At 41.8% G+C, this 27,185-nt stretch overlaps 1 protein-coding gene across 1 annotated transcript in view; it reads left to right on the top strand.

Moving 5' to 3' along the window:
- Positions 1 to 27,185, top strand: part of Nt5e (5'-nucleotidase ecto) — a 64,038-nt gene that overhangs the window by 19,775 nt on the left and 17,078 nt on the right. Inside the window, exons 2-4 of the mRNA XM_090338483.1 lie at positions 1,330 to 1,552; positions 3,757 to 3,945; positions 26,873 to 27,070. Coding sequence (XP_090194609.1) covers positions 1,330 to 1,552; positions 3,757 to 3,945; positions 26,873 to 27,070 — 610 coding nt within the window. The remainder of the gene's footprint in view (positions 1 to 1,329; positions 1,553 to 3,756; positions 3,946 to 26,872; positions 27,071 to 27,185) is intronic.

Below are 27,185 nucleotides of genomic sequence, written 5' to 3'. Positions count from 1 at the left end.
GGAAAGACAGATGTGGGAACATGAGGACATTGTGCTGCTTTCTCTGTATAAATGTGCCCTGTAGGTTGTGCATACAAACCGTTTGAGTACAGATAGTCAAGGAGCACCTGTATGATGGGAAAGGGGACCATGGCACCAAGCAGAACAGAGGTGGCAGGGAAGTGGTGGCTCCAGAGACAACATAAATGAATGAACCATATAGTGAACCACTTAGCTGAGAAGGCTAAGTGAGAGGAATCCTCTTCACTGGTTCAAGTATTAAGTTAGGAAACGAGCCTGGGTAGTCTTAGAGCAGGCAGTTCTAAGTTCCTAATGGAGGGAGCCAAAGAAGATAGAAAGTTTGCTGGGATGATAGTTATTGTTTCTTTTCCTACAGTCCCTAAGAGAATTGGGGTCACACGAACAATACATGAAACCACCCCTATTCCCCACAAAACGTGGCAGAATGGATCCCATAGCAGCCATAGACTGGATCCATAGAATGGATCCCATAGCAGCCAGCATGGTAAAATGGAGAGCTGCTGGGTCCCGCTCTCCCCTGTTTACTTCCCCAGGAGTAGGAGGAGAACCACAACAATCCGTGGCAATGGTGACCCAGGAGCTGCAGTGAGGAGCAAGGCCTCTGGGCTCTGCTCTCAATAAGTTTTACCTTCTCACTTTCTAAAGCCCTGGTTTATTTTGTTTGGTTGGTTTGGGTTTTATGCTGGTACTGGGGTTTGAATTCAAGACCTTGCACTTTCTCTTGGCTTGTTCACTCAAGGCTGGCACTCTACTATTTGTGTCATGCCTCTTCTTCTGGCTTTTTGCTGGCTAATTAGAGATAAGAGTCTCATGGACTTCCCTGCCCAAGCTGGCTTCAAACTATGTTCCTTAAATCTCAGCCTCCTGAGTAGCTAGGATTACAGGTGTGAGCCGCCAGTGCCTGGTCAAAGTCCTGTCAATGGATAGTTATGTTCTCACAAGCAGTTGATGGTTTGGATGATTAGCTCTAAAATGTGGGCTTATACAAGGAAACAGAATTTGAAAAGCCAGGCAGAGCGGATTCAAGGCAGACCCTGAAGCTTGCTTGAATCTAAGCATGGCAAGATAGTGCCTGTGCACTGTGCCAACACCTTCACTGGTTGGGCAGTCTATGAGCTATCTGGCCCTTGGTCCAGCCCCAAGGTTTCATGATCAAGTGTCTAGAGAGTTGGACACCAGGCCTTGGGGACTGTCTCATAGAGTCCAGCCAGTTTCAGAAGCTATTGAGTTACTGTAATATATATTTTTTACATATGTTTTTATTGGCAGGGTGCGTAATTCCTTTTTTCTCTTTTTCCTTTTACCTAGGCACTGGGAAACCATGAATTTGATAATGGTGTAGAAGGGCTGATCGATCCACTCCTCAAAAAGGCCAACTTTCCAATTCTGAGTGCAAACATTAAGGCAAAGGGATCACTGGCATCTCAAATATCAGGACTGTATTTACCATACAAGATTCTTAATCTTGGTGGTGAAGCTGTGGGAATTGTAGGATATACCTCAAACGAAACGCCTTCTCTCTCCAACCCAGGTATATTTTACTTTTTGTAGCACTTATAACTTGAAAATAAAAGCATTATGTCAGGGTTTGGCTTTATTTTTATGATCGTAGGTAAAAGAACGAACAGCTAAAGAAAGGGTGCACTTAACACAACACTGGTAAGACAATCTGATGGATTCTGTGTTGTTCAAACTTACTACTTAAAGACCTTACCTCTCTGCTCAGTGAATTTCTTTATTGACATAAACAGTATCTTTTTACTTAATGCATTCAAACCAAAAGAATAGCCAATAATAATGGGCTAACTCAGCTCAATTTTTCTAGTCTTTCTAGTCTATATAACATATACTTCTAACATTTAATTCATTATAGCTAGGTAGTAAAATTCTTGTGTATATCACACTTATTTGTTTCCACTCAACACTAGTATTTTACTAGTTGAGCCATATCTGCATTTTCAGCTTTTTATTGGTTAATTAAAGATGAGTCTCTCACAATGTGTCTTCCCAGGCTGGCTTGGAACCAGGATCCCCAGATCTCAGCCTCTTGAGTAGCTAGGATTAGAGGTGTGATCTGTGTGTGAGCCTTTCCATCCTGTGGGGTTTCTGATACATTAGGAAAAGAGAGTTTTTTTGTCCATCCTCAGAATTATTTCTCTGAAATTTTGTCTTCCTTCTCTCCTAACTGAGAAGATGCTCTCATTCTCTCAATTCATCTGTTCCACTTGAAGGCCTGTCTGTGTACTAGCACTGTATGTTTTTTAATAGTTTTGCTGCTTTCTGGAAAGAGAGTTTTCAAACTGAACTTTGTAGGTTCTTGCTTTTTTCCCCCATCCTGGGCTTGAACTCAGGGCCTGAGCACTGTCCTTGGCTTTTTCTCAAGGCTAGAGCTCCACCACTTGAGCCACAGCACCACTTCCAGCTTTTTACTTTGTAGTACTGAGGAATCAAACCTGGGTCTTCGTGCATGCTAACTAAGCAAGCACTCTACCACTAGGCAAAACTCCCAGCCCCTGTAGGCAATATGGGGCTGGGAGTTTGACCTAGTGGCAGAGTGCCTAGCATGCACAAAACCCAGGTTCAATTCCCTAGTGCCACATACATAGACAAAGCAAGAAGTGGTGCTGTGGCTCAAGTGGTAGAGCTCTAGCCTTGAGAAGGCCCGAGGACAATGCTCAGGCTCTGAGTTCAAGCCCCGGGACTGGCAAAAAGAAAAAGTGCTTTATGAGAGTTGTTTTTTATTTTTATGTTTCAGCATTTTCATCTTTGAGCTTGTTCTCAGAAATTAGCCTAAGGAAGTTCAGGTGAAGTAGGATGATCTGTGACAAAGGCTAGGTGTGACTTCAGATAGTGAGTCTGTCATTTTCCTGACAGTCAAAGTTGTAAAATTTGTTAAGCCATCATCCAGCTCTGCTTGCTGACAGTTTGTTTTTGTTCTTGTTTTGTATGCTGGTACTAGGCCTTAAACTCAGGGCTTAACATTCTTGCTTGGCTTTTTCCACTCAAGGCTGGTGTTCTAGATTTATTTATCAGTTGTGGGGCTTGAACTCTGGGTCTGGGCGCTGTCCCTAAGCTCTTCTAGCAATCTACCACTGAGCCACAATTTCACTTCCAGTTGGCAGCTTTAGGTTGGAAGAATGATTGTCCCAAGTTTCCAGAGCCTTGAAGTTGGTAATACTGTGTGCACCTCATACTTATAAGCTGAGGCCTTTTCTGCATGGGTATTTTCAAAGTCCAAATATAAAAGGAGATTAAAAAAAATAAGCAATAGCTGGATTCTTCTTGCAGTTTGGAACTGAATCCAAGCAAATGTTAACTGCAATATAACCAAGCACTGATGGCTCATAATCCTAGCTACTCATCAGGCTGAGAGCTACAGATTATGGTTCGAAGCCAGCCCAGGCAGACAAATCCAAAAGACTCTTATCTCCAGCTAATCAGCACAAAGCAGAAAGTTGAACGTGGCTCAAGAGGCAGAGCACCAACTCTGAGTGAAAAATGCTAAGCAAGAGTGACAGGCCATGAGTTCTAGCCAGGAAGGAAGGGAGAAAGGGAGGGAGGGAGGGAGTTACCTACAGTCCTCAACTAATTCAATATTAAGTGAATGATTAAAATTATTTTTGATTTTGTATTTTGATATATTTTGATCTTAGTATTTGAAGAGTTCTCATAAGGTGTTTATTATATTGATAAGCAACATAACTTACTAGCCATTGTATTTATTTTGTACCTTAGGCACGAACTTAGTGTTTGAAGATGAAATCACTGCATTGCAACCTGAAGTTGATAAATTAAAAACGCTAAATGTGAATAAAATTATTGCACTGGGACATTCTGGTTTTGAAATGGATAAACTCATTGCGCAGAAAGTGAAAGGCGTGGACATCGTGGTGGGAGGACACTCCAACACATTTCTTTACACAGGTAACTGCTTCACAATGAGACAGCCAGAATGCACACAGCAGATACATTGCTTCTCCTGCTGTTCTAACTGCCATGGTTACCAAATATTATATGTTGTTTAATCTGTAACACATTGTTTCCATGTCATTCATATCGAATGGGAATGCCTGTAATCTTACCTAGAGACATTACTACAAATTTATTGATTTCAACATTATAAGCCATTGTACTTATATACAGAACATACACACACATAAAGTAAAAAAGATTACTAAGCACTGGTCAAGTTCAAGACAAATCCATGAAAAGCAGTATGTCATATTTTTTTAAATCTGTAAACATAAACAAAATAATATGAATATGGCTTTCAAAGTTCAAGATAACAGGACTCTTTGTTTGCACGTATTTTGTGTGGTGCTGGTGCTTGTACTCAGTAGTGATAATCCCTTAGCCTTTTTCTATTCAAGGTACCATGGTACTCTAACAATGGAGTCACAGCACCACTTCCTGGTTTTTGGTAGTTAGTTGGAAATAAGAGTGTCACCAACTTTCCTGCCCGGGCTGGCTTTGAACTTTGATCCTCCTATCTCAGCCTCCTGAGTAGCTGGGGTTACAGATATGAGCTTCTGGGACCTGACTTAAAGTGACAGGATGTGCTCTATAGCTTGCATGGGTAGCAGAAGGTGGAATTTACATGGGCTTACAAAACCATCTGTGGTTTTTTTCATCTATTTGTTGTTATTGTCATTGTTGTTTTGCCAGTCATGGGGCTTGAACTCCAGCATCTGATGTCATAATCAGGTGAAGTAATTCACCAATAGGAAGATAATACGATGCAACATAGTTTATTGATTTAACATAGCTTAGCAGAGTTGACACTGTATTCTAGTTCCTGTCTAACTTGCCTAATCCTAATCTGCCTATCCCACACACCCGCTGGACTCACCTCTCTGACATCTTAGTCCCAAAGTTGAACAGGGACAGATGTTAGACGCAGCTCCCAGTCCTGCCTCAGTGTGAGCTCCAGGGCCGCACAACGAGTCGCGGTCTTTGTTGGTCTTCTGGGGCAACGAGCAGCTTCTGTAGACCAAAGATCCTTGAACCACAGTCTCGGTTAAGGCCAACAGAAGTGCCATCCTTCACTCTGTGTCTTTGGTCTATATTGATCCTTGCCCTGCTCCTTTCTGGCCCAAACTCCATCGTGCTTGATTTGGATTGGGTACGTCTTGGTCTTTGCTTGGTCTGGATTGGTTACACTCCTTGGTCAGTGGTGCCCAGAGATGTGCTGGTTGCTTGCTCTATCTATCTTGCCCAGGTGTCTGGGCTCCAATGATATTTCATCTTGTGAGCCAGGCACCTGACCGTTCCTGTGGTTACAGTCATACGTGTCCTTACATCATAGTTTATCTCCCATGTCCATAAGCCTTTAGGTATGTTTGTATTGGCAATATATTTCTGTTTAATATCATTACTGTATTTCATTTAATTACTCTACTCTTCTCATATTATTATATCACTATTTTATATCATATTCATTTAGCATTCCACAATATGTTCATCATATACCACTTTCATATTATATTTATTGTATCCATCATGCTATATTTTTACCCTATTAAATGCTCACAACATCTGAGTACTGTCCTTGAGCTTCTTTTGTTCAAGGCTAGCGCTCTACCACTTGAGCCACAGAACCTCTTCTGGCTTTTTCTAAATACTTACTGGAGATGAGAATCTTACATACTGTCCTGCCCTGGCTAACTTCAAACCATAGTCCTCAGATCTCAGTCTTCCAAGTAGCTAGAATTACAAACGTGAGCCACCAGTGCCTGACTCACTATCTGTTTTTGTAGTTCATCTGTTTTTTTGTTTTTTGTTTTATTTGTTTCTTTGTTTTAATTTATTTTTTACCAGATCCTGCCTCAGGTTTATTGGTAGAAATGACACAAGCCACGAGCCCTCCCCCCCACACACACACTGCAGATGGCAGCTAGGTAGCCACATCTGTCCTGTCTTCACAATGGCAGACAGAGGTGTTCATCGTGGAGCCTTCACAGGGCCCTAGGTACCCTTAGGGGCTTGAGGCCTGGGCCTGAGCTGGAGTGGCAGCTGGATCCTGGGCCTTGGCTTGCGCCTTAGCCTTGGCCTTAGCCAGAGCCTAGGCTCTGGCCTAGAGCCAGCCTGCGGCCTTTGGCATTGTAGGCATGGATGGGCTTCCCAAGCTTGGGGTAGACTATGTAGGCAAGTCACTGGAACCATTTGGGGACTGGTTGTGCATAGTGTGGTTCTTGGACTTGGCCATGTCTGAACTGCCAACCTGCAGGAGCTGATGCGCCTCAAGTTCATCTGGTTTTTTTTTGTTTTTTGTTTTTTTTTAAATTTATTTATTTATTTATTTATTTTTATTGTAATTAGTAAAAGGGTTACATGATATTTGCCAGATAGAAGGTGCATTAATTCACATACATTGATACCCTTTCACATGTCTTGGTACCCATTTCCCTCCCCCCCCACACCCCCCACCTGTCTTGGTTTTCCCCCCTTCCCTATCAAATTTCAAATATCCAAATACAAATAAATTCAATATATCAGATAACAAAGTGAGATACTATAACAATATGAGACAACCAAGGGACAGCAAAGGAGATGAGAGACAACATAGTACATTAAGGACAACAATCATTCATTATATGGCTTTTGTTTCAATATCCTGGAGGTCCTTTCAATTAGCTTCACATTATATGGCCTTATGTATCAAGATTTTGCTCTATTGCAGATCTCTGCTAGTAGAGCCCAAGGTTTCTACTGATTATGATGAATGAGGGAAACCATTGAGCCTAAGTTCCCTTGAGTCTGGCTTACTTCACTTAATATGATTTTTTCTAAGTCTTTCCATTTCCTAACAAATGGGGCGATGTCGTTCTTTCTGACAGCAGCATAGAATTCCATTGTGTACAAATACCACAACTTGTTGATCCACTCATCAACTGAGGACATCTAGGTTGGTTCCATATCTTTGCTATGGTGAATAATGCTGCAATGAACATTGTTGTGCTAGTGGATTTAGTATGCCCTTGTTTCTGGACGATTGGGTAAATGCCAAGTAGTGGAATTGCTGGGTCATAGGGGAGTTCTATGTTTAGCCTTTTGAGGCACTGCCACACTGCTTTCCATAGTGGTTGAAGTTCATCTGTTTTATAAAACAAAAGTCACTTTAAGTAGTCAGGAATACCCAGAAATCTTAAAAAGCAGTCTTCACTAAGAAAGTGATGTTTTTTATTTTCTTCATAGCACTTTAAAAAAATTAATTTACTTTATTGTTATTATAGAGGTGTAGTACAGAGGGGTTGCAATGACATGAGTCAGATAATGAACACATCTCTTTTTGCAGTGTGTTCTGTTCTTTCATTCTTTTCTAGTCTCTCCTTCCCATCTCCACCCACAAGTTGTATATTCACTTTCATCAGTGTCCAATGAGCACCTTTCCCCAGCATCTAGAATCCTGTATCATTTCTCATACCCCAGTGTACTTTAGATCTAATTTCTACATATCAGAAAGAACCTGAACTGTTAGTCTCCCTGAGCTAGGCTTACCTCACTTAGCATGATTTATTCTAGTTCTATCCATTTCCCTACAAATGACAATATTTTATTCCTTCTGATGGCTGTGTGGAATTCCACTGTTTTTTTATATATTTTTATTCTAATTAATAGAAGGGTTACATTATATTCACCAGATAGAACGTGTATTACTTCACAAACATTGATACCTTTCTCATGTCTTGGTCCCCATTTCCCTCCCCCACTCCCCACCCCTCATCTTGTTTTCCTCCCTTCCCTATCCAACTTCAAATAACCAAATACACATATATACAATATATCAGATAACAAGGTGAAATACTGTAGCAATATGAGATAACTAAGGGACAGCAAAAGAGATGAGAGGTAACATAGTACATTAAGGGCAATAATCACTCGTTATATGGCTTTTGTTTCTGTATCCTGGAGGTCCTTTCATTTAGTGTCATTCTATATGGTCTTATGTATCTAGGTTTTGCCCTACAGTAATTCTCTGCTAGGAGAGCCCAAGGTTTCTACTGATTAGGACAAATGAGAGAAATCATTGAGCCTATGTTCCTTTGAGTCTGGCTTACTTCACTTAATATGATTTTTTTCTAAGTCTTTCCATTTCCTACAAATGGGGCAATGTCATTCTTTCTGATGGCAGCATAGAATTCCATTGTGTATAAATACCACATCTTGTTGATCCACTCATCAACTGAGGGGCATCTGGGTTGGTTCCATATCTTTGCTATGGTAAATAGTGCTGCAATGAACGTCGTTGTGCTAGTGGCTTTAGTATGTCCTTGATTCTGGACGATTGAGTAAATGCTAAGGAATGGAATTGCTGGGTCATAGGGGAGGTCTATGTTTAGTCTTTTGAGGAACTGCCATACTGCTTTCCATAGTGGTTGAACCAGTTTGCACTCCCACCAACAGTGTAGTAGTGATCCCTCCTGGCCACATCCCCTCCAGCATCTGTTGTTATTAGATTTCTTGATCCTGGCCATTCTAACTGGAATGAGGTGGAATCTTAGAGTTGTTTTGATTTGCATTTCTTTTATGGCCAGAGTTGTTGAGCATTTCTTCATGTGTCTACAGGCCATTCTTATTGGAATTCCATTGTTTATAGGTGAATTTGGATCCATTCACCTATTGTGGGCCATATTGGCTATTGTGAATGGTGCAGAGATGAACATGGCTGTGCAGATGTCCTTATCATATCCTGGCTCATGATGTTCAGGGTAGATGTCCAGGAGTGGTATAGCTGGGTGGTAGAGAAGTTTGATGTTTAGGTTTTTTTTTGTTTGTTTTTTTTTTTAAGGAACCTCCCAGACTGCTTTCCATAGTGATTTTACTAGTTTGTAGCCCCACTTACTGCACAGTAGGTTTCTTTCTCCCTGCACCCACAGCAACATTTGTTGTTTGAAATTGCATTGTTGATCAATCTAACTGAGGTGAAGTGGAATCTCAGAGTTGTTTAGGTGTGCATTTACTTCTTGACTGGGATGATGAGCATTTTCTCCTGTGTTCCTTGTCTTCTGAGAAGTTTCTCCTTAGCTCATTGAGTGATTGATTTATTAGATTGGGGAGTGGTTAGTTTCTTGAGCTCCTTGTATATATTGCTTCTTAGGCATCTGTCTGATCTATTGTTGGTAAAGATCTTATTCTAGTTTGTTGGCTGACTTTCCAGTTTAGTAACTATGTCCTTAGCCAGGCAGAAACATTTTATTTTGGTGTAGTCACTCTTATCAAGTCACTCTCCTATCTGTTGTGCATCTGGGACTCTTCTGAACAAGTTTCTACCTATAACCATAATTCTAATTACTCTCTCTTATGATAGTTTCAAAGTTTTGGATCTGGCATTAAGGTCTTTGATCATTTGGAATTGATAATAGCGAATAGTGACAAACTGGAATCCATTTTTAATTTTCTGCATTTCATAGCATTTATAAGATTTTGTTTTTGCAATTACTCAATGAGATGATTTACAAAAATAAAAGATGCAGGCTAAAAGTTCGCCTTAAATGCTAGGATGCTTACCTATCAACCATAAAGGCTCTGAGTTCAAACTCCCAAGAGAAAGAAAGAGGAAATGGAAAAGAAAAGAAAATCAACATTAAGTCAAAAGTTTTCATTCTTAATTCATTTGAATGACCTTGAGTGGGTCACTTAACCTTTCTCAACCGGTTAGCTTAGCTACAAAATAGATAAGCTATCTTTCAAAGTGTGCCATTGTGAAACTGAGTCTTTCAAAGTGTGGCATTGTGAAACTGAGTGAGATGGTGGATATGAGAACACTATGTAAACTGCAAATCACATATCCTGCTATATGAACATCATTCATTGATGAAAACATGTTGCTCAAAGTTGTGAATTACAAAGCTATCCTTCTACCTAAGAAAATTATACCACTATTAATGGATAATAATTAAATTCTTTCAGGGGTAATTAGCTGTTGGTGGTCACAAGTTAGAGAATAATTTCAAACTGAGCTTATACTCATTGGTAATTATAAAATGAGTTAGGTGGGCAATAGCCAGTAGGCTTTTTAAAAATTTTTAACAGAGTAGATTAAAATAGATTAGGCACTCATATTGTCTCAACATGAAAATAATTGCAGTTTCCTGGGGGGGAAAAAAAGATGTATAGGCTGGGAGTTTGGCCTAGTGGTAGAGTGCTTGCCTAGCATGCACAAAGACCCGGGTTCCATTCCTTGGTACCACATACATAGAAAAAAGCCAGAAGTTGTGCTGTGGCTCAAGTGGTAGAGCTCTAGCCTTGACAGTGCTCAGGCCCTGAGCTCAAGCCCAGGACTGGAAAAAAAAAAAGATCTATATAAAATGGTGAGAATGGCCCTGTACTTAGCAGCCAATGAATGAGTACAATAAGGAGGTGAGATGAACGTATTAATGGTGTAATCAAACACTTGAGAAACTCTGGGAACCTTAAATTCACAGAGAATCCAAAATCAGGACAAGATCCAGATCTGCAGGCAGGTGAAGTTCTGTGGTCCTTCTGACTCTACCAGCAGCCAATGGTAGAATCATCGTTGTGCCTGAGTCTCTATGAATAAGAGCAGCAACAAGAATAATTATTCTCTCCTGAGCTGCTCCTGCCAACAGCAGGTGAGCACTGGCATGCCTCAAGCTGAGGAATGGAGCCCAAGTGACATGGAGGTTTCCTGACATGAGATAACATGTTCACAGTCCATAGGAGCAGTGTGGTAGGGAGGAGACTATATCCTGACTATGTGACCATACATCCCCATCTTGGGAGTGTGGATTAGTGGTAGAGTGCTTGCCTAGCATACATGAAGCCCTGGATTCATTCAATTTCTCAATAGCACATACACACAAAAAGCTGGAATGGTGCTATGGCTCTAGCGGTAGAACACTAGTTTTAAGTAAAAGAATTCAGGGACAGTGCCTAGGCCTGAGTTAAAGCCCCAGGACTGGAAAAAGAAAATAATTTATTTATATCAATATAGGTAATGAATGGATATACATAAATGTCTTTTGTCTTCATCTTTCTTTTTTTTTTTTTAGTGTTGCCATTGCCATCCACAAAATAGTTAAAGCTGGGTAGTTTACAAATAAAAGTGGTTTGTTTGGCTTGCAAGAATAAGTGACAGTGCTGGCTTCCTAGTAACTGCAAGGACTTTTGGTCCTGTCATTGTCCCAGCCAAAGAAGTTTGCAGCACAGGATGAAAGAAATCTTTGCAGAGAAGGCCATGGCTTGCTGATCTGTAAATCTGGCAGTCACACTGTCTTAGAAAACAGAGCTAAGTCTTACTCATTTATTTCACGTTTTATAATGGCTTACCAAGGTTAAACTTGCTCATGAAAAGCTATTTTGGCATTTGTGTTAAAGAGTGAATTTAATAATTAAAGGTAACTATCGGGCACTCTAAGGGCTGAGGACCTACTTGTCTATTTAAATTTTTCAGCCTTTAAACACTAAATCATTTTATGGAGTTGGCTTGAAGTTAAAATTATAAATCAGTTCAACATGATTATAACTCCTATTAGTTATTTAATTTTCTATCGCCTAATACTAGTTTTCTGAATTTGGTAAATGATTTAGTCTAGCTAAATGAATGTTAATTTAATTAATTTTGATAGGGCTAGGGAGATAGTTCAAAGTATTCAATAATAAGTCTCTGTACTTGTGTATGTGTGTATGTATGCTTTGCTAAAGGAAATGCTTTTAAATAATGTTTTTTTATATAATGTTTTCTCTAAAGAAGTTAAAGCCTAGAATCATGAAGAAGAAATCACATTATTGCCCTCACAGAAAAGAGTAATAAAGTGAGGGCAGGTTGAAACTTGCAGCAAATAAGTCAACTTTTTCTAACTTTCTTTCTTTCCTCCCCTCCCCCATGCCAGGTCTGGGATTTTAGCTCAGGACTTGGACTCTGTTTCCTAAACTTGCTTGGCTTGAGGTTCGTGTTCTCCCACTGGAGCCACAGTTCAACTTCCAGCTTTTTTAGGTATTAGAGCTAAAAGACTCATGGACTTTTTTGCTCCTGGTGGCTTCAGATAACCATGATCCTCAAACCTCTAGCCTCCTGAGTAGCTAGAATTACAAGCATGAGCTTCCAGCACCCGGCTCTCTCTAATTCTTGAAAGGAATCCAAAGATTCCTCGTGCTTTCCTTCCAGGATTTTTTTTCTTTCTTTTTTTTTTTTTTAAAGTGTTGAGGTTTTTTTGTTTTTTTGTTTTGTTTTTTGCCAGTCCTGAGGTTTGAACTCAGGGCCTGAGCTCTCTCCTTAGGCTTCCTCAAGGCTAGAGCTCTACCACTTGAGCCATAGCACCACTTCCAGCTGTGTTACCATGGAATCGAGTCTGGGTCTTTGTGCATGCTATGCAAGAACTCTACCACTAGTCTAAACTCCTGTCTCCTTCCAGGATTTTTAACTGAAGTTTTGCTTTTGCATGTCAGTCTGGTGAGCTGTGGTCTTGGGTTGGCTTAGACATCATTTCTGTATCTGCATTTAAGGATTACAATTGTGAGTTCTGTGATTCTCCCATCCTAATTAATGCTTTGTCCCTTAGTAAACCATTTATATGAAGAGCCTGATTTATGAATTTGAGGAAATACATTTTTCTGGTAGAACAACGTACAATTTCCCTAGGCTCCTGAAGAGGACTGAATGACCCCTCGAGTCCTCAGAGGTTCCCCTTTTACCACTGCCACAATGGCCTCCAAGCACCATTCCACACATGTGGTGTTCAGTATCCAATTTCCTGTCTTCTTCACTCCAACTCTGGTCTGCATCCCTGCAGGGTGTCTGTGAGAATGGCTGATTCAGCACTCAGGGTCTATTGTGCCTAGATCACCTCTCCCCAGTGACTGTCACCTCCACTCCATTTCAGCAATGTCACTTATAGCCAAGAGCTGAACCGTGGTCATTCTTAGATCACTCTAAGACTCTGCTCCCCAGCTCCCATCACAGACTTTCCATTCCTGAAGCTTTTCCAGCCTGTATTGTTTTTCAGAGCTAGCCTTCAGCATGAGTGAAACCCCAGGTTAAAACCAGGGTTTCAGACACCAGGTTCAAAGTCCAGGAGTCCCAAGTTAGGTCCACCACTTGCTCCCAAATGCCAAATAAAAAGACATGGTGAAGAGCAAAGAAAGGAGATTTATTATATGACAATCATAGGCAAGTAACACTTTGCTTCATCAAATGTCTTCTCAGGTATAGATGTTGGCATCAGGTTAAACAGGAAGAATTGGGAGAAAGCATGAAAACGGCAGATATAGTAAAACAGTCCTAAGTTGCAGCCTGGTTGACTATTAGCTCAGACTTTGTCCTTGAAGGGTTTCTGGACTTTTGTCCAGTTGTTAACACTTTACTAGAACAGGAACAAGAAGCTCTCTGTTTTGGGCTGATTGTTTTAAGATAGTAAGAGATGACAGTTACTTGTTTGAAGGGTTGTTTGCCTTCCATTCAAGATGGCTATCTGTCAGAATCTTCTGTCTTCTGCCAACAAGATGATTAAAAGTAGAGGGCCTTGAAGAATGGATTCAACAAAAGGACACCAATAGTTGTGGAAATTTTACTTAATTCACAGTACTCAGTCAAAGCATCTTTTAAGTTGTCTCTTAAAAACTCTCTTGAGGGCTGGGAGTTTGGCCTAGTGGTAGAGTGCTTGCCTAGCATGCACGAAGACCCGGGTTCAATTCCTTGGTACCACATGTTTGGAAAAAGCCAGAAGTGGTGCTGAGGCTCAAGTGGTAGAGCTCTAGCCTTGAGAAAAATCCAAGGACAGTGCTCAGGCCCTGAGCTTAAGCCCAGGACTGGCAAAAAAAAACCAAAACAAAACAAAAAAAAAAAAAAACACCCTCTCTTGAGCTCTCTGCTTCAGCAGCTTCAGCTTGATAAAATGGTATCCAATGCAGCTCTTTTAGAACATTTTTGGGGGGTGGGGGAGGAAGTTGCTGGTGGTCATAGGGCTTGAACTCAGGGCCTGGGAGCTGTCCCTGAGCAATTTTGCCACAGCACCACTTCTAGTTTTGAGTGGTTAATTGGAGATTAAGAGTCTCACAAGGACTTTTCTCCCCCGGGCTAGTTTCAAATTGCCAGTCTCAGATCTCAGCTTCCTGAATAACTAGGATTACTGGCGTGAGCCACTGGCGCCTATTTTAATTAACTATCTCATTTTCATTAGGATTGCTTCTTAATTTAAGTACACTGGTTGATTGATTGGTTTTTTTACCAGTATTGGGGCTTTAACTAGACACTAGCTTTTTAACTCTATGCTGGCACTCCACCATTTGAGCCACAGATCATTTTTTTTGGCTTTTTGCCACTTAATTGGAGATAAAAGTCTCACAACTTTTCTGCCTTGAGCTTGCTTTGAATCATGATCATCAGATCTCAGCCTCCTAAGAAGCTAGGATCCTAAGTAGCTGGGGTGAGCCAGTGATACCCAGCTAGGCATACATTTGTTAAATACGGAATTCAAATGTTCATTTGTTTAAAGAACAATATTTTCTTTTGAAACCATGAAGGTTGCAATGTAATTACCAATTAGACATGTTCTTTGAATGTGTCCCAGTTACACTGAAGAAAGAAGGAAAAAAGACTCAATTGTTGTTTATAAATATTGTTCTACTCTCCTTTAATTTGTAGCCTTGAAGCTTAGATAAATTGGACTTGGAGAGAAAAAAAAAAACAGTAAAAAAAACAGTCTATTTTCCACATTCACTGGGCAGGGAAACATTCTCCACCAAAGGATGTGCCCTTGGCCATATGGGTGTTTGATAAGGGCTGAGAACATCCTGGCTAATTGGGTAAAATAAATAGGAGAATCAGCCAAAGGACAGAGGTGTGGCCCCAAAGATGATTTCCCTGTGAATTTTTGAGTGGGGTAAGCCAAGGACTTCTTCCTTCCCAGATTCACTTTCTGGCCCAGGTGACTTCATAAAGGCTTAGACCTGACCCAGCCCCAGCCCCAGCCCAGCCCTGGCTCCCCAGTGGGGAGAAGCTTGACCGTGCAGAGGAGTGATTTACTGACTTACACGCATCTGTGTGGGCTACATTCCTTTCCAAGATGAACTGAGTCTAGACCAAAATTGCAAAGGAGTGGCAACAAAGCCAAAGGTAGTCAAGATCTTTTGACCGGAAGGCTGATAACCAACTGCTGCACCCTCTCTCTCCATCAGACACTAATTAATCCACCGGAAGGAAGTGTGTACTTCCTTAGTTCCGCTGCCTCTGACTTTCTCTGGAACGTGCCTTGTGATTGCTTTGCTTGACTTGGTTTCCTCCCTGGCTCAGTCACTGCTGGCTGACTCTAGGCAAGATACCTGAACCACTCTAAACTTCAGCTTCTTTCATTTTTATTTTTTTCCTTTTTGAATGGTGACCTCAGAGGAGCTACCTCCAAGATATATTGTAGGAATTAAGCAAGTAAGCATAAGGGGATTGTGGGCCTTGGGATATAGTAAGGAAAAGATGAATATGTCAATTCTCTATTCAAAAAACTTTCTCCCACTCTTTCCTTGGAGAATTCCAGCTAATATTGGATTCACTAAATTTCACTAAATAAATGTTTCTTTCCCTAAAATATATTCTGCCATCAAATTCCCCCTCAATACTACTCATACATATACATATGTATATATAATATGTGTTATATATATTATTTATGATTTTAAAGAGGACAAGTCTATAATGGTTTCTTCTCCTTTGCCAGATATTTTCTTTCTTTCTTTCTTTCTTTCTTTCTTTCTTTCTTTCTTTCTTTCTTTCTTTCTTTCTTTCTTTTTTTTGCCAGTCCTGGGCTTGAGCCCAGGGCCTGAGCATTGTCCTTGGGCTTTCTTAAGGCTAGAGCTCTACCACTTGAGCCTCAGCACCACTTCCGACTTTTTTCTATGTATGTGGTACTGAGGACTCAAACCTGGGTCTTTGTGTATGCTAGGCAAGCACTCTACTACTAGGCCCACACTCTCACTCCCAGCTCAAAGAGATACACCTTTTTTTTTTATTTTTGCCTTCTCTGGAGCTTGAACTCAGGACTTGGGCACTGTCCTTGGGTTTTTCTAAAGACTAGAGCTCTACCACTTGAGCCACAGCCATTTCCAACTCTTTTCTTTGTATATGGTACTGAAGAATTGAACCCTGGGCTTTGGGCATGCTAGGCAAGCATGTACCACTAGGCCAGCCCTTCTTTCTTTTCTTCTTCTTCTTTTTTTTTCTTTTCCTGGGGTTTTAACTCAGGGGCTGGAAGCTGTCCCTGAGCCTCTTTGTGTTAAAGGCTAGTGCTCTTACCACTTGAGCCACATTACTCCTTCTGGCTTTTTCTATGTATGTGGGTCAAACCCAGTGCTTAAGGCATGCTAGTCAAACACTCTACCACTAGGCCACATTCCTGGCTCTTCCTTTGCCAAGTATTTTACAATGTCAGTTTCAGTTTTACAATGAAATACCAAAAACTTACTCCCTCATCTTAAAATTTAACCTAAGCCAGGCATCAGTGCCTCACACTTATAATCCTAGCTCCTCAGGAGGCATTGTGATCTAGCTCCCTGGTCAATGAGTATGCAGGTATGGGATCACACTTAGGCAAGACTTGACTGTGTAGGCTCTGAGGACCTGTAAGAACAAGGCCTGCCCTGGGTCATCTGACTCAGTGTGGAACAGGAACAGCCTACAGCAAACAGTTTATATCGCTTAGCTCTGAATATGTACAAAAATCAATCCTGGTCAGTGGCTCACACTTAGTTGCTCAGGAAGGATCTGAGGATTGTGGTTCAAATCCAGCATGGACACAAAAGTCCACGAGACTCTTATCTCCAGTTAACCAGCAAATAAAAACAGTATATTGTAGCTCAAGTGATCAAGTTCTAACCTGGAGTAAAAAAGCTAAAGATTGACTTTCTCTGAGAGGTGACTCACTCACACACACACACACACACACACACACACACACACACACACACACACACAGAGCTTGGAGCTCTTGCTCACATGGTTTGTTCCTGGCTTAGTCACTGCTGGCTGGCTGATCTCAGACAAGATACTAAACTACTCTGAGCTTTAGCCTTTTTTTTTTTTTTTTGCCAGTCCTGGGGTTTGAACTCAGGGCCTGGGCACTATCCTTGAGCTTTTTCAAGGCTAGTGCACTTGAGCCACAGCACCACTTCTGGCTTTTTCTGTGTATATGGTACTGAGGAAGCAAATCCAGGGCTTCGTGCGTGCTAGGTAAGCACTTTACCACGCTTCCAAGCCCCAGCCACACACTCACACCCCACCCCACCCGAAAAAAAAAAAAAACCACAAAAGAACAGCAAGATCCACTCTGCCATATATATTTTTAAATTGTCTCTGAGATTGAAGAATCTGAGCTGAATTCATGAAGAGTTGTAGCTTCTTACCTTAAAAAGACAAGAAAGCAAGGATGTTGTAGTTTAACCTAAACACCCTAGCTGTACTTCACCCAATCTTCTCACCTCAGTTTACTCATTTCCCCCAGGGCTAGAAACATTTGTAATTAAGAACTTTGGACTGCTGGTTGGTATGAATCTCCAGATACATCTCATGATTTGGAGCCAGGCTCCTGCCCTATACCCCAGGGCTCCTCTCTCCCTACCACAGCGTGACCAACCCAGCATTTCACACCATGGATGGCCACTCTGGGAATACCTCGAGCTCAATGCTTATTTCCTGTAATAAAACGATTACTGTTGTGTGTGTGTGTGTGTGTGTGTGTGTGTGTGTGTGTGTGTGTATCACAGGAGTATCAGCTTATAGTCCCATTGGCCTTCTTTTCAATCTCAAAGTTATGGCTTCTGAAAAGAGAATTCTTTGTCAGTGGAGCCACATGAACATGCCAAAATGAAAAAAATGGTCTTTTTCTGTCCTTTCCCTTGCTATCTGCATTTAACAGGCTGTAGTAGTAGAACTAGGGGGTTTTGTGTCGTTGTGATTTTTAAGTGTTTTCCTTCATTTGGTAGAAACTTGATTTAGAACGTAAAAGATGAGTCTAGAGTCATATTGACCCAGGGAAATGCCAAGTTCTAAGTAAAAAAAAAAGAAAGGGTGGGGGTGGGGGAACAGCCAGTAACCAAGGCTCTGCTCTTTCCCCTGTTGTTTCCAGCAAGCAGGGTCTACTACATTCATAAAGATGTAACAAACACCCCAGGCCTGGACCCACTAAATAGTGGAACTGGAAAGTTCTTGCTCACACTGGAGTTTTGTAGGCAGTGGCTGGATGAGGGACATATGGATGCTGAATTCTCCCTAGTCAACGTGCCTTCCTGTTTTCCTTGGCCAGGCAAGCTAGGAGACAGGTAGACAGATGAGCTGGCTTGTTTGGATTTCATGAGAAGTTTATGTCTGTCTGCTTTGGGCAGTACTGGACAATGCCTATTTAATTCTTTTACCACCTCCCATTTGTCACCGAAAGAGTAAGAACAAGAATAGAAGCAGTACATGGGAAGATATACAAAACATTGTTATGTAGTTTGAGCATAGGTAGGAAGTAATACCCAGACCCTTGAATTTTCTGAATGAATAGGGCAGTATGTGAAGCACAATTTAGCACAGAAATGGTTGATGAGACTAACTCACTCCTACAGTTGCTGGATGCTCTTGACTGAGCAATGATGATAATGGAGAGGACTACCTCCTTTTTCCACATAAAGAACCACTCCTAGATGAGGCATAGCAGAAGTGGCAGCCAGGAACATGAGACATCATGAGTGGCTGGGCCAGAGGCTGTCTAGGCCTGCAGTCTCCCTCACCTTCAGTAGCAGGAACTAGAAAATTGGCCTGTGGCCTCCACAGTGTCCTGAACCTACCTGAGCTATTGGGCTTTCGTCTTGATGGCTGCATCTATTTGATACTGGATCCTTGTGTTCAGAAGATCCCCAACTATAGTTGAAAGAAAAGAAAGGAAGGGAGGGAGGGGAGAAAGAAGTGAGGGAGAGAGGGAGACAAGAGAAACTTAAATCACTATTGATTTATACCACTTAATAAATATTTTATTTTATAAATTTAGGAAACCAAATTAGGCCCCAGGGACTAAATGCTTCTCCCCAAACCAAAAGACCAGGTTGTAGTGAAGCTGGATAGCATCTACCCTGCCATATCAGGTTCTACCTTACTGATGATGAATAAATTGAAGGAAAACAATATAACTGATTCATAAGTGGGCCTTGGCTCAAGCATTGCTCCTCCATCAAAATACTACCAAGGAGTGAGTGATTCTGCTATGGAAAGCAGCTGTTGAGGTAAGCAAAGCCACATTACCACTCTCTTACAGGTTATGATATTTATGTTAAAAATTTTAGTGGTTTTCCTAATGGCAGCAGGAAGGATGTACATAATCACGTTTTCCGAAGACCACTAAAGAGGCAGAGAGAAGAGATCTACAAAGGCAAGTGAAGAGACTGTGGTTTGTGATGCAAGATCAACTGTGTGCTATGTGAGAGAAAATATTAAAAAGGAGAGCAAAAAAGCAATGTCTACTTAGAACAGGCTCTCAGGTCATTTAAGAGAGACTTGAGTCCCTTAGAAACAAGGATTTGGCTGGGCATGGTGGCTCACGCCTGTAATCCTAGCTACTCAAGGAGGCTGAGATCTGAGGATCATGGTTCAAAGCCAGCCAGCCTGGGCACTACAGAACCTGAGACTCTTCTCTTCAATTAATCACTAGAAAACTGGAAGTGGGGCTAAGGCCCAGGGGTAGGGTGGTAGCCTTGAGCTGAAGAGCTCAGGGACAGCGCCCAGGCCCAGAGTTCAAGCCCCATGACCCAAAAAACAAGGATTTGAACTCAATTCATGGAGAGGAGGAGTTTGACCCAGGGTCTAGCGATGAAGCCTAATGTGGTTTTGTGTGCGTGTGTGTATGTGTTTGTGTGTGCGCACATGCATGCACACATATGCACATATATGTAGATATATGTGAATATATGTATATATATTCCAGTCCTGGGGCTTGAACTCAGGGTCTGGACACTGTCTCTGAGCTTCTTTTGCTCAAGGATAACACTATCATTTGAGCCACTACTTCTGGCCTTTTCTGCTTATATGTGCCACTGAGGCATCAAACCCAGAGTTTCATGCATGCTAGGCAAGCACTCTACCACTAAGACACAATCTCAGCCCTATATATTTTTTATTGTTATTGTAGAAGTGATATGCAGAGGAGTTACAGTTACATAAGTCAGGTAATAAATGCATTTCCTTTTGAATGATGTCACTCCTTTCTTTGCTTTCTCCCAGTTTTTCCATTCTGTCCTCAACATGGTATCTAGTGAGTACCACTGCTGAATTTTTTCATCCTTTGTCCCTCCATTTCTGTGCCCTCCCAAAGACAGATAGACAAACAAGACAAAACGAAAAGAAAACAAAAAGAAAAAAAATCTTGTTTCCATTTCTTGGAGTTCATTTTGGTAAATATTATTTTAAATGATGAAATGCACATAGCTGTTGAGCCCCTGTGATCACAGATTTTCTCTCTTAAGAAGATATCCTCTCAAGAATATCCTTCTTTGGACTCACTGTGTGAGTGCCAAGAGACCTCTATAACTTATCATATCCCAGTACATTTCTTTTTCTTTGACAATCCAGTGTATTTCTAAGGTGGTCTTAATCATGCAATTTCAGCCTCTCAAATGCTGATATTATAAACATGTGCCACCATGCCTAGAATAATTACCAGTTATTTACCCAGCCTTTTCTGTTTTGAAGGATCCCACATTGGAAAATCTCAGACTTAATGCTATCTATAGGTACAGATTATTTTTCTCTGCCCACAAAAGAATGAAAAGGCAGGGAAGTGTTTATCTGAAAATGAAAGGAAAACCCTGAATGTAGAGACTCTCTACTTGTAAAGGGACAGCACAGAGAAATCAATGTGCTCCTTCCCTGGACTATTTGTGCTGGTTTCTTGATGGCTTGTGCATGTGCATCCCCAGTTCTTTTCATTGGTTGAGCAGGCAGTACCTAGGGCATTAGGGGAAGAAGAAACATTTGAGCAGGAGCCCAAGGTACTATGTGAACTCAAAGCACCATGGGTAGGCCACATGATATCTGACACCTGCGATGTCTGCCACTTTTTATCTCTGGCTACCTAACAGTGTTCCTTTCTTCCCTTCCTTTGGTTCTTTATATACTTAAATCTTAGCATAGCCAGTGCCAGGGTCATGCCTGCTACTTAGGAGGCTGAGATCTGAGGATCACTGTTAGAAGCCAGCCAGGGCAGGAAAGTCCTTGAGACTCTTACATCCAATTAGCTACAAAAAGGCTAGAAGTGGAGCCAGGAGTGTGGCCTAATAGTTGTGTGCTCGCCTAGCATGCAGGAAGCCCTGGGTTCAGGTCCCCAGAACCACATGCTCAGAAAACGCCAGAAGTGGCACTATGTCCCACGTGGCAGAGTGCTAGCCTTGGGCAAAGGGTGTCCAAGGACAGTGCCCAGGCCCTGAGTTCAAGCCCCAGAACTGCCCAAAAAAATAAATAAATAAAGGCTGAAAGTGGAACTGTGACTCAATTGGTAGAATGCTACTGGGGGCGAGGGGGAGGAGTTGAGGAGGGGAGCTGAGGGACAAGACTCAGGCCTGAAGTTCAAGCCCCAGGACAAGCAAAAAAAAGAAGAAGAAGAAGAAGAAGAATTTGCATAGGGTATCTTAACACACCCACACAGTGAAACTCCACAAAGGCCTATCGTTGGCATCTGTGTCCCCTGTGACTCCAGGGGGACAGCCGTGCAGATCTGCACTTAGGATCACTGGGTTCCCAGAGTCTGACAAGAGTGCTATAGAAGAATCCTTCAGGTGTCCTCCCGGCACTAGGAAGTGCTGATTCCCAGCTCCACATCAGTCCATTGCTCACCCAGACTTGGTTCTGGCTAGTGTCTGGACCAGAAACATAGAGCGTTTTATTTTGCCCATATGACGATCCTGGTTTCTAAAGACAAAAACGTGGCTTATGGGAAGAGAATGTGTGAAGCATAAGAACCTTCAGCTGACTGGCAAAGAGTGGTGTGGAAAATATGAGGTCCTGGGTTGTCTTCTCTCCCAGTGATTTTCTGGGATGACAAATGGAGGAGGGGGCTGACAGCAGGGAAAGGCTCAGCCACCTGAGAAGCGGGGGTGGGGGGGTCGCTAGCTATTGCCTCAACTCAAACTATCTCCTTGTTCATTTAAATACAGATGAGATTTTTTTTTTAAGAAGCAAGAAGGCTTTTCATCTCCTTCTTTCTTTCTTTCCTTCCTTCTTTTTTTTTTTTTTTTGTTGCTGTTGTTGTGCTAGTCTTAGGGGTTGCACTCAGGATCTCAGCACTATCCCTAAGCTTTTGTGCTCAAAGGATAGCTAGTAACTCCACTTCAGGGTTTTTGGTGGTTAATTGGAGATAAGAGTTTCACAGACTTTGCTGCCCAGGCTAGCTTTGAACTGTGATCGTTATATCTTAGCCTCCTAAGGCTAGGATTACAGGCATGGGCCATGTCCAGTTTAAGAACTTTCTGATCTGGGAATTGTTCTGTCAGAGGGGACCTGAGTTTGTTTAAGTACTCTTGTTTGCTGTGTGCTGTGTACTCCTATTTGCAGAGTGTCTGCTGATTGGCAGTTGACTCAATTCAGTGTCATATTCCTAACTTTTATATTGTATTCAAGCTCAGCTATTTCTATGGAAGACATAATAATAATAGTAGTAATAGTATTCATAGCAGTAATAATGAATAATAATAATAGTGCTGGAGATATAGAAACATAAGCCATATAACGAATGACTGTTGTCCTTAATGTACTATGTTATCTCTCATCTCCTTTGCTGTCCCTTGGGTACCTCATATTGTTACAGTATCTCACTTTGTTATCTGATATATTGATTTTATTTGTATTTGGTTATTTGAAATTTGATAGGGAAGGGGGGAAAACCAAGACGGGTGGGGGGGTGGGGGAGGGAAATGGGTACCAAGACATGTGAAAGGGTATCAATGTATGTGAATTAATGCACCTTCTATCTGGCAAATATCATGTAACCCTTTTATTAATTACAATTTTAAAAAGTTTAGATAGAGCTAACAAAAAAAAAGAAATACATAGACGGAAAAAAAAAGAGTCTCACAAAAAAAAATAATAATAATAGTGCTGGAGGCTTGTGCCTGTAATCCTAGCTACTCAGAGGCAGAGATTTGAAGATTGCAGTTTGAACCCTGCACTTGCAGGAAAATGTGTAAGACTCTTATCTCCAATTGACCATCAAAAAGCCAGAAATGGAGCTCTGGCTCAAGTTGTAGCTTGCTAGCCTTGAGTAAAAAAGGCTCGAGCCTTGAGTAAAAAAGGCTCGGGTGTAAGACCCAGATCGAGTTCAAGCCCAGGACTGTCATTAACAGGGGGGGGGGGGAAGGGAGGGAGGAGGGAAGGAGGGAAAGAAGGAAGGGAGGAAGGGCATTCTTTGGAAGTTCACTAGAAACTGCCAGAGTACTGGCTTCTGCAACCTCTTAGTACTTTTCCCTCCTGCACAGTGTTTGCCACCCTGTGGACCTTTTGGGAATTGCCTCGTCCCAAACATCTGAACTCCAAAGAGGAAATTAGAAACTGGGGTGGGCGCTGCCCTAACTACGTGGTCACTTGAAGTGAAGAGCAGGCTGTAGCATTGTCCAAAGGAGAAGTACAGGCCAGAATGAAGACTGCTACTCTACAGCACATCTGTTTTGCCAGTGCCTCAGATGGTGGGCTTGTCAATCCATATCACTGCATGTGGACAGAACAAGGCTCTCACTGGACTTCAAGTTTGGCTCTTTTGTAAAAACAGAAGTTCTCAAAAGTAATTAATTTGTAGTTATTCTTACCTTTGACTTTTTGTGACTATCTAAATAGAATGCTGATGGAAAGGAGGGTCTCAGTGAGTGTTTTGAGAGAGAAAAGGTAACACTTAACTCTTGCTTTAGATAGGAAACCAAGAACAGGACTTGAATATTTTCGTTCAGACCTTTATGTATGACTAGAGGAGGAAGATATTGGAAGTAAGTTTGAGTAATGGTTTCTTCACATCTCTCGTTGTTTTGATCCTCTTCTCTATTACCATCATTAGGACAAGAAGCCCCTGCCCTACATAGCTAGTAGGTGGGCTCAGTCTAGCAGGTGCCCTGAGGAGACAAACTACTGTTTCAGGAGTTGAGGCTCCCTAGTATATGGTTGGCAGTGGTTAGAAACTCCCTTTTCCTATCTTCCCCATTGTCCTGTCTGTAACAACAGAACTTCCTTCCTTCCGTATTCAATTATTGTATTGATCACTCTATAACCCTCTTGTGTATCTGAGTGAGTGAATGTGTGTGTGTGTGTGTGTGTGTGTGTACATGTGTATACGGGGGAAAGGGGTTCTTTAAAATTTCTGTGATTTGTGGCTTTTTATACCATACATTAGTTTCCACCACCGCATGCCCAGGAGCACTGCCTGGCATTACCGCATGCTGGGACCATTGGGGAAGGGTAGTATGAAACTCACCGCTGTTCGTTGCTTTGGAGATTTTTATTTTTGCATATGTAATCCATCCTGTACAGATAGCTGATTAACTGTGTGTTCCTTGCCCCTATGGCTGCTGGTGTAAATAAAATGCATCTCCCCATTGCTACACAGTAATAATAAACTTTTTAAAATTAAAAAAAAAATAGAAGCTCTCACACTTTTGTTTTTCCTCCAGAGGAAGCAGGAAAATGAACTTGAAAGAGGGAAGCAGCTGTCCCTTAGTTAGGAAGTGCTGGTGTTTGCAATTACCCTGTGTCTAGTGTGCTCAGAGGGGCTGCTCTTACACACTTCTTAGCACAACTGGTAAACAGAAAGGTCTAGAAACAAAGGCACAAATTCTAAGTGTGCACTTAGCTTTATACGGGACCTTGACAACCAGCTTATGGACTTTTCGAGACTAGCACATGGTAAGGAGGCACTAGGTAACAGACAGGAAATAAGATTCAGTGTCTCACAGCTTTGGTTTTCAACCAGTTCCTCCTTGTGAAACCTTGAGTATTTTACCTTTTACAGGTAGTCTTTTCGATTTACTTGTTTGTTTGGTTTTCTGTGCCAACAATGGGGCTTGAACTCAGAGCTTTACATACTAGCTTGGCTTTGCTTTGCTTTGCTTTCTTTTCTTTTTCTTTTTTTTCCTCTTTTATTTTTGCCAGTTCTGGAACTTGAATTCAAGGCCTAGGTATTATCCCTGAGGTTTGTTGCTCAAGGTTTGTTACTCTATGACTCAAGCCATGGAACCACTTCCAGTTTTTTCTATTTATGTGGTACTAAGGAATGGAACCCAGGACTTCATGCATGCTAGGCAAGCACTCTACCACTAAGCCACATTCCCAGCCCCAACAGCTTGTCATTTTCACTCAATGCTAGCTAGCACTCTCCCCCTTGAGCCATAGCTCCACTTCCTGCTTTCTGGTAGTTAATTGGATATAAGAGTCTCATTTGACTTTGCTTTGAACCATGATTCTCAGCCTCTCTGGTAGCTAGGATTTCAGATGTGAGCCACTAGTGCCCTACCCAGTCTTCTTGTTTAAAGCATGGTTTAGGCCAGGCACCAGTGGTTCATGCCTATAATCCTAGGCACAGAGGATGATCAGATCTGAGGATCATGGTTAGAGGCCAGGCCAGTCAGGAAAGTCCATGAGACTCTTGTCTTCAATTAATCACAGAAACATCTGCAAGTGGTCCTGTGGCTCAAATGGTAGAGTGCTAGCCTTGAGCAAAAAAAGTAGCCTGGGGACAGTGCCTAGGCCAAGCTGAAGCCCCATGACCATCAATAAGTGGATAGATAGATGATAGATAGAGAGATAGACAGATAGAGAGAGAGATAAGTATAGTTAAAAAATAGGGCCTGCCATATGGGAAGCATAGAGTACTAAATGAGATATAGCATAGAGTCTGATTCAAGGCCAACTCTTCTGATTGGTCCCTGTGTGTAACCAGTGTATTGTGAAGTCTTCTGTCCATCTCTTAAACATCCAGCAGGAGTTCATACCTAATCATAAACATGAACAGAGATGAGAGAAACAGTAGTGAATCTAAGGGGATTGATTTCATAATCTCTGATCCCAAAGAGCCCAAACTATGTCACTAATCTCTGTGGCAATTAGACAGGAAGATAAGGCAGGAAGATAGCTACTTTGACGACAGCCTGGGCTTCATATTGAGACACTGTCTCAAACAAAAAGACAGCCACAGGCAGGAACTGTAATGAGAGAACTTATACTCAAGCTGCCTCTGTGGCCACACCTCTCCCGCAGGTGAGCACATCTGCAGGCCTGTCAGTGATGAAGCTCTCCCTAGGGCCCTTTTAAAACAGGGCCTGCAGAATCTGACAGGGGTGAGGGCTGCATGGGGAGGGAGTCTGGGTGCTAGTCAGTGTCCAAAAACTCAAGTAGATGGCTCATTTCGCCACAAAATGCAAGAACAGCACTTTATCATTTCTGCTTGGTTTCCATTCTTGATTCTAAGCCCTTGACTGTGTGTCCAGGATTCCCACAGGTTGCCTTCACCTTGAAAGAGGTGACTGTGTGTCTCACGTGCCTGCCAGACACCATGCTAGGAATCTTAGGTACTGGGAAACTGAAGGCAGAGAAACTTCAAATGCCCAACTCAGAGGAATAAGGCTGGGCCAGGATGGAAGTAGGATAAGCTAGATAGCAGGAAACAATACCCTAGAGTTAGGAAGAGCTTAGAAAATGCCTACTGAGTTGAGAATTAAAGGATTTATATGCCAAAAAGGGCATTTAGAAATGGGCAGATGCCCAGGCAGACTCTGAAAGACCAGCTATGTAGAGCAGTAGCTGGCAAGTTTAAAGCTCACGCTCATCCAGCCGGTGAACCCCGGGCCTGCAGTCAGCCCTAGACAAGAACTGACTTGATCAGCTCTGGCATTTTCATTTCAGGCAATCCACCTTCCAAAGAGGTGCCTGCTGGGAAGTACCCATTCATAGTCACAGCTGATGATGGGCGCAAGGTTCCTGTGGTCCAGGCCTATGCTTTTGGCAAATACCTAGGATATCTAAAAGTTGAGTTTGATGACAAAGGAAATGTTATCACTTCACATGGAAATCCCATTCTTCTAAACAGCAGCATTCTGGAAGGTAAGTGAAATTCAGAAGGTCATACTCGTTTAAAAAGAAATGAGATTTAGATTTTCTTCTCCCTCCTTTTTAAAAAAATATTTCAGAAAGACAAATATTTTGAGGAAATTCACTT

This window comes from Megascapheus bottae, chromosome 8 (genome assembly GCF_031878675.1).
Source record: "Megascapheus bottae isolate mThoBot1 chromosome 8, mThoBot2.hap1, whole genome shotgun sequence".
Classification (NCBI taxonomy): Eukaryota; Metazoa; Chordata; class Mammalia; order Rodentia; family Geomyidae; genus Megascapheus; species Megascapheus bottae.
This window is presented reverse-complemented; position numbering and strand designations above follow the sequence as displayed.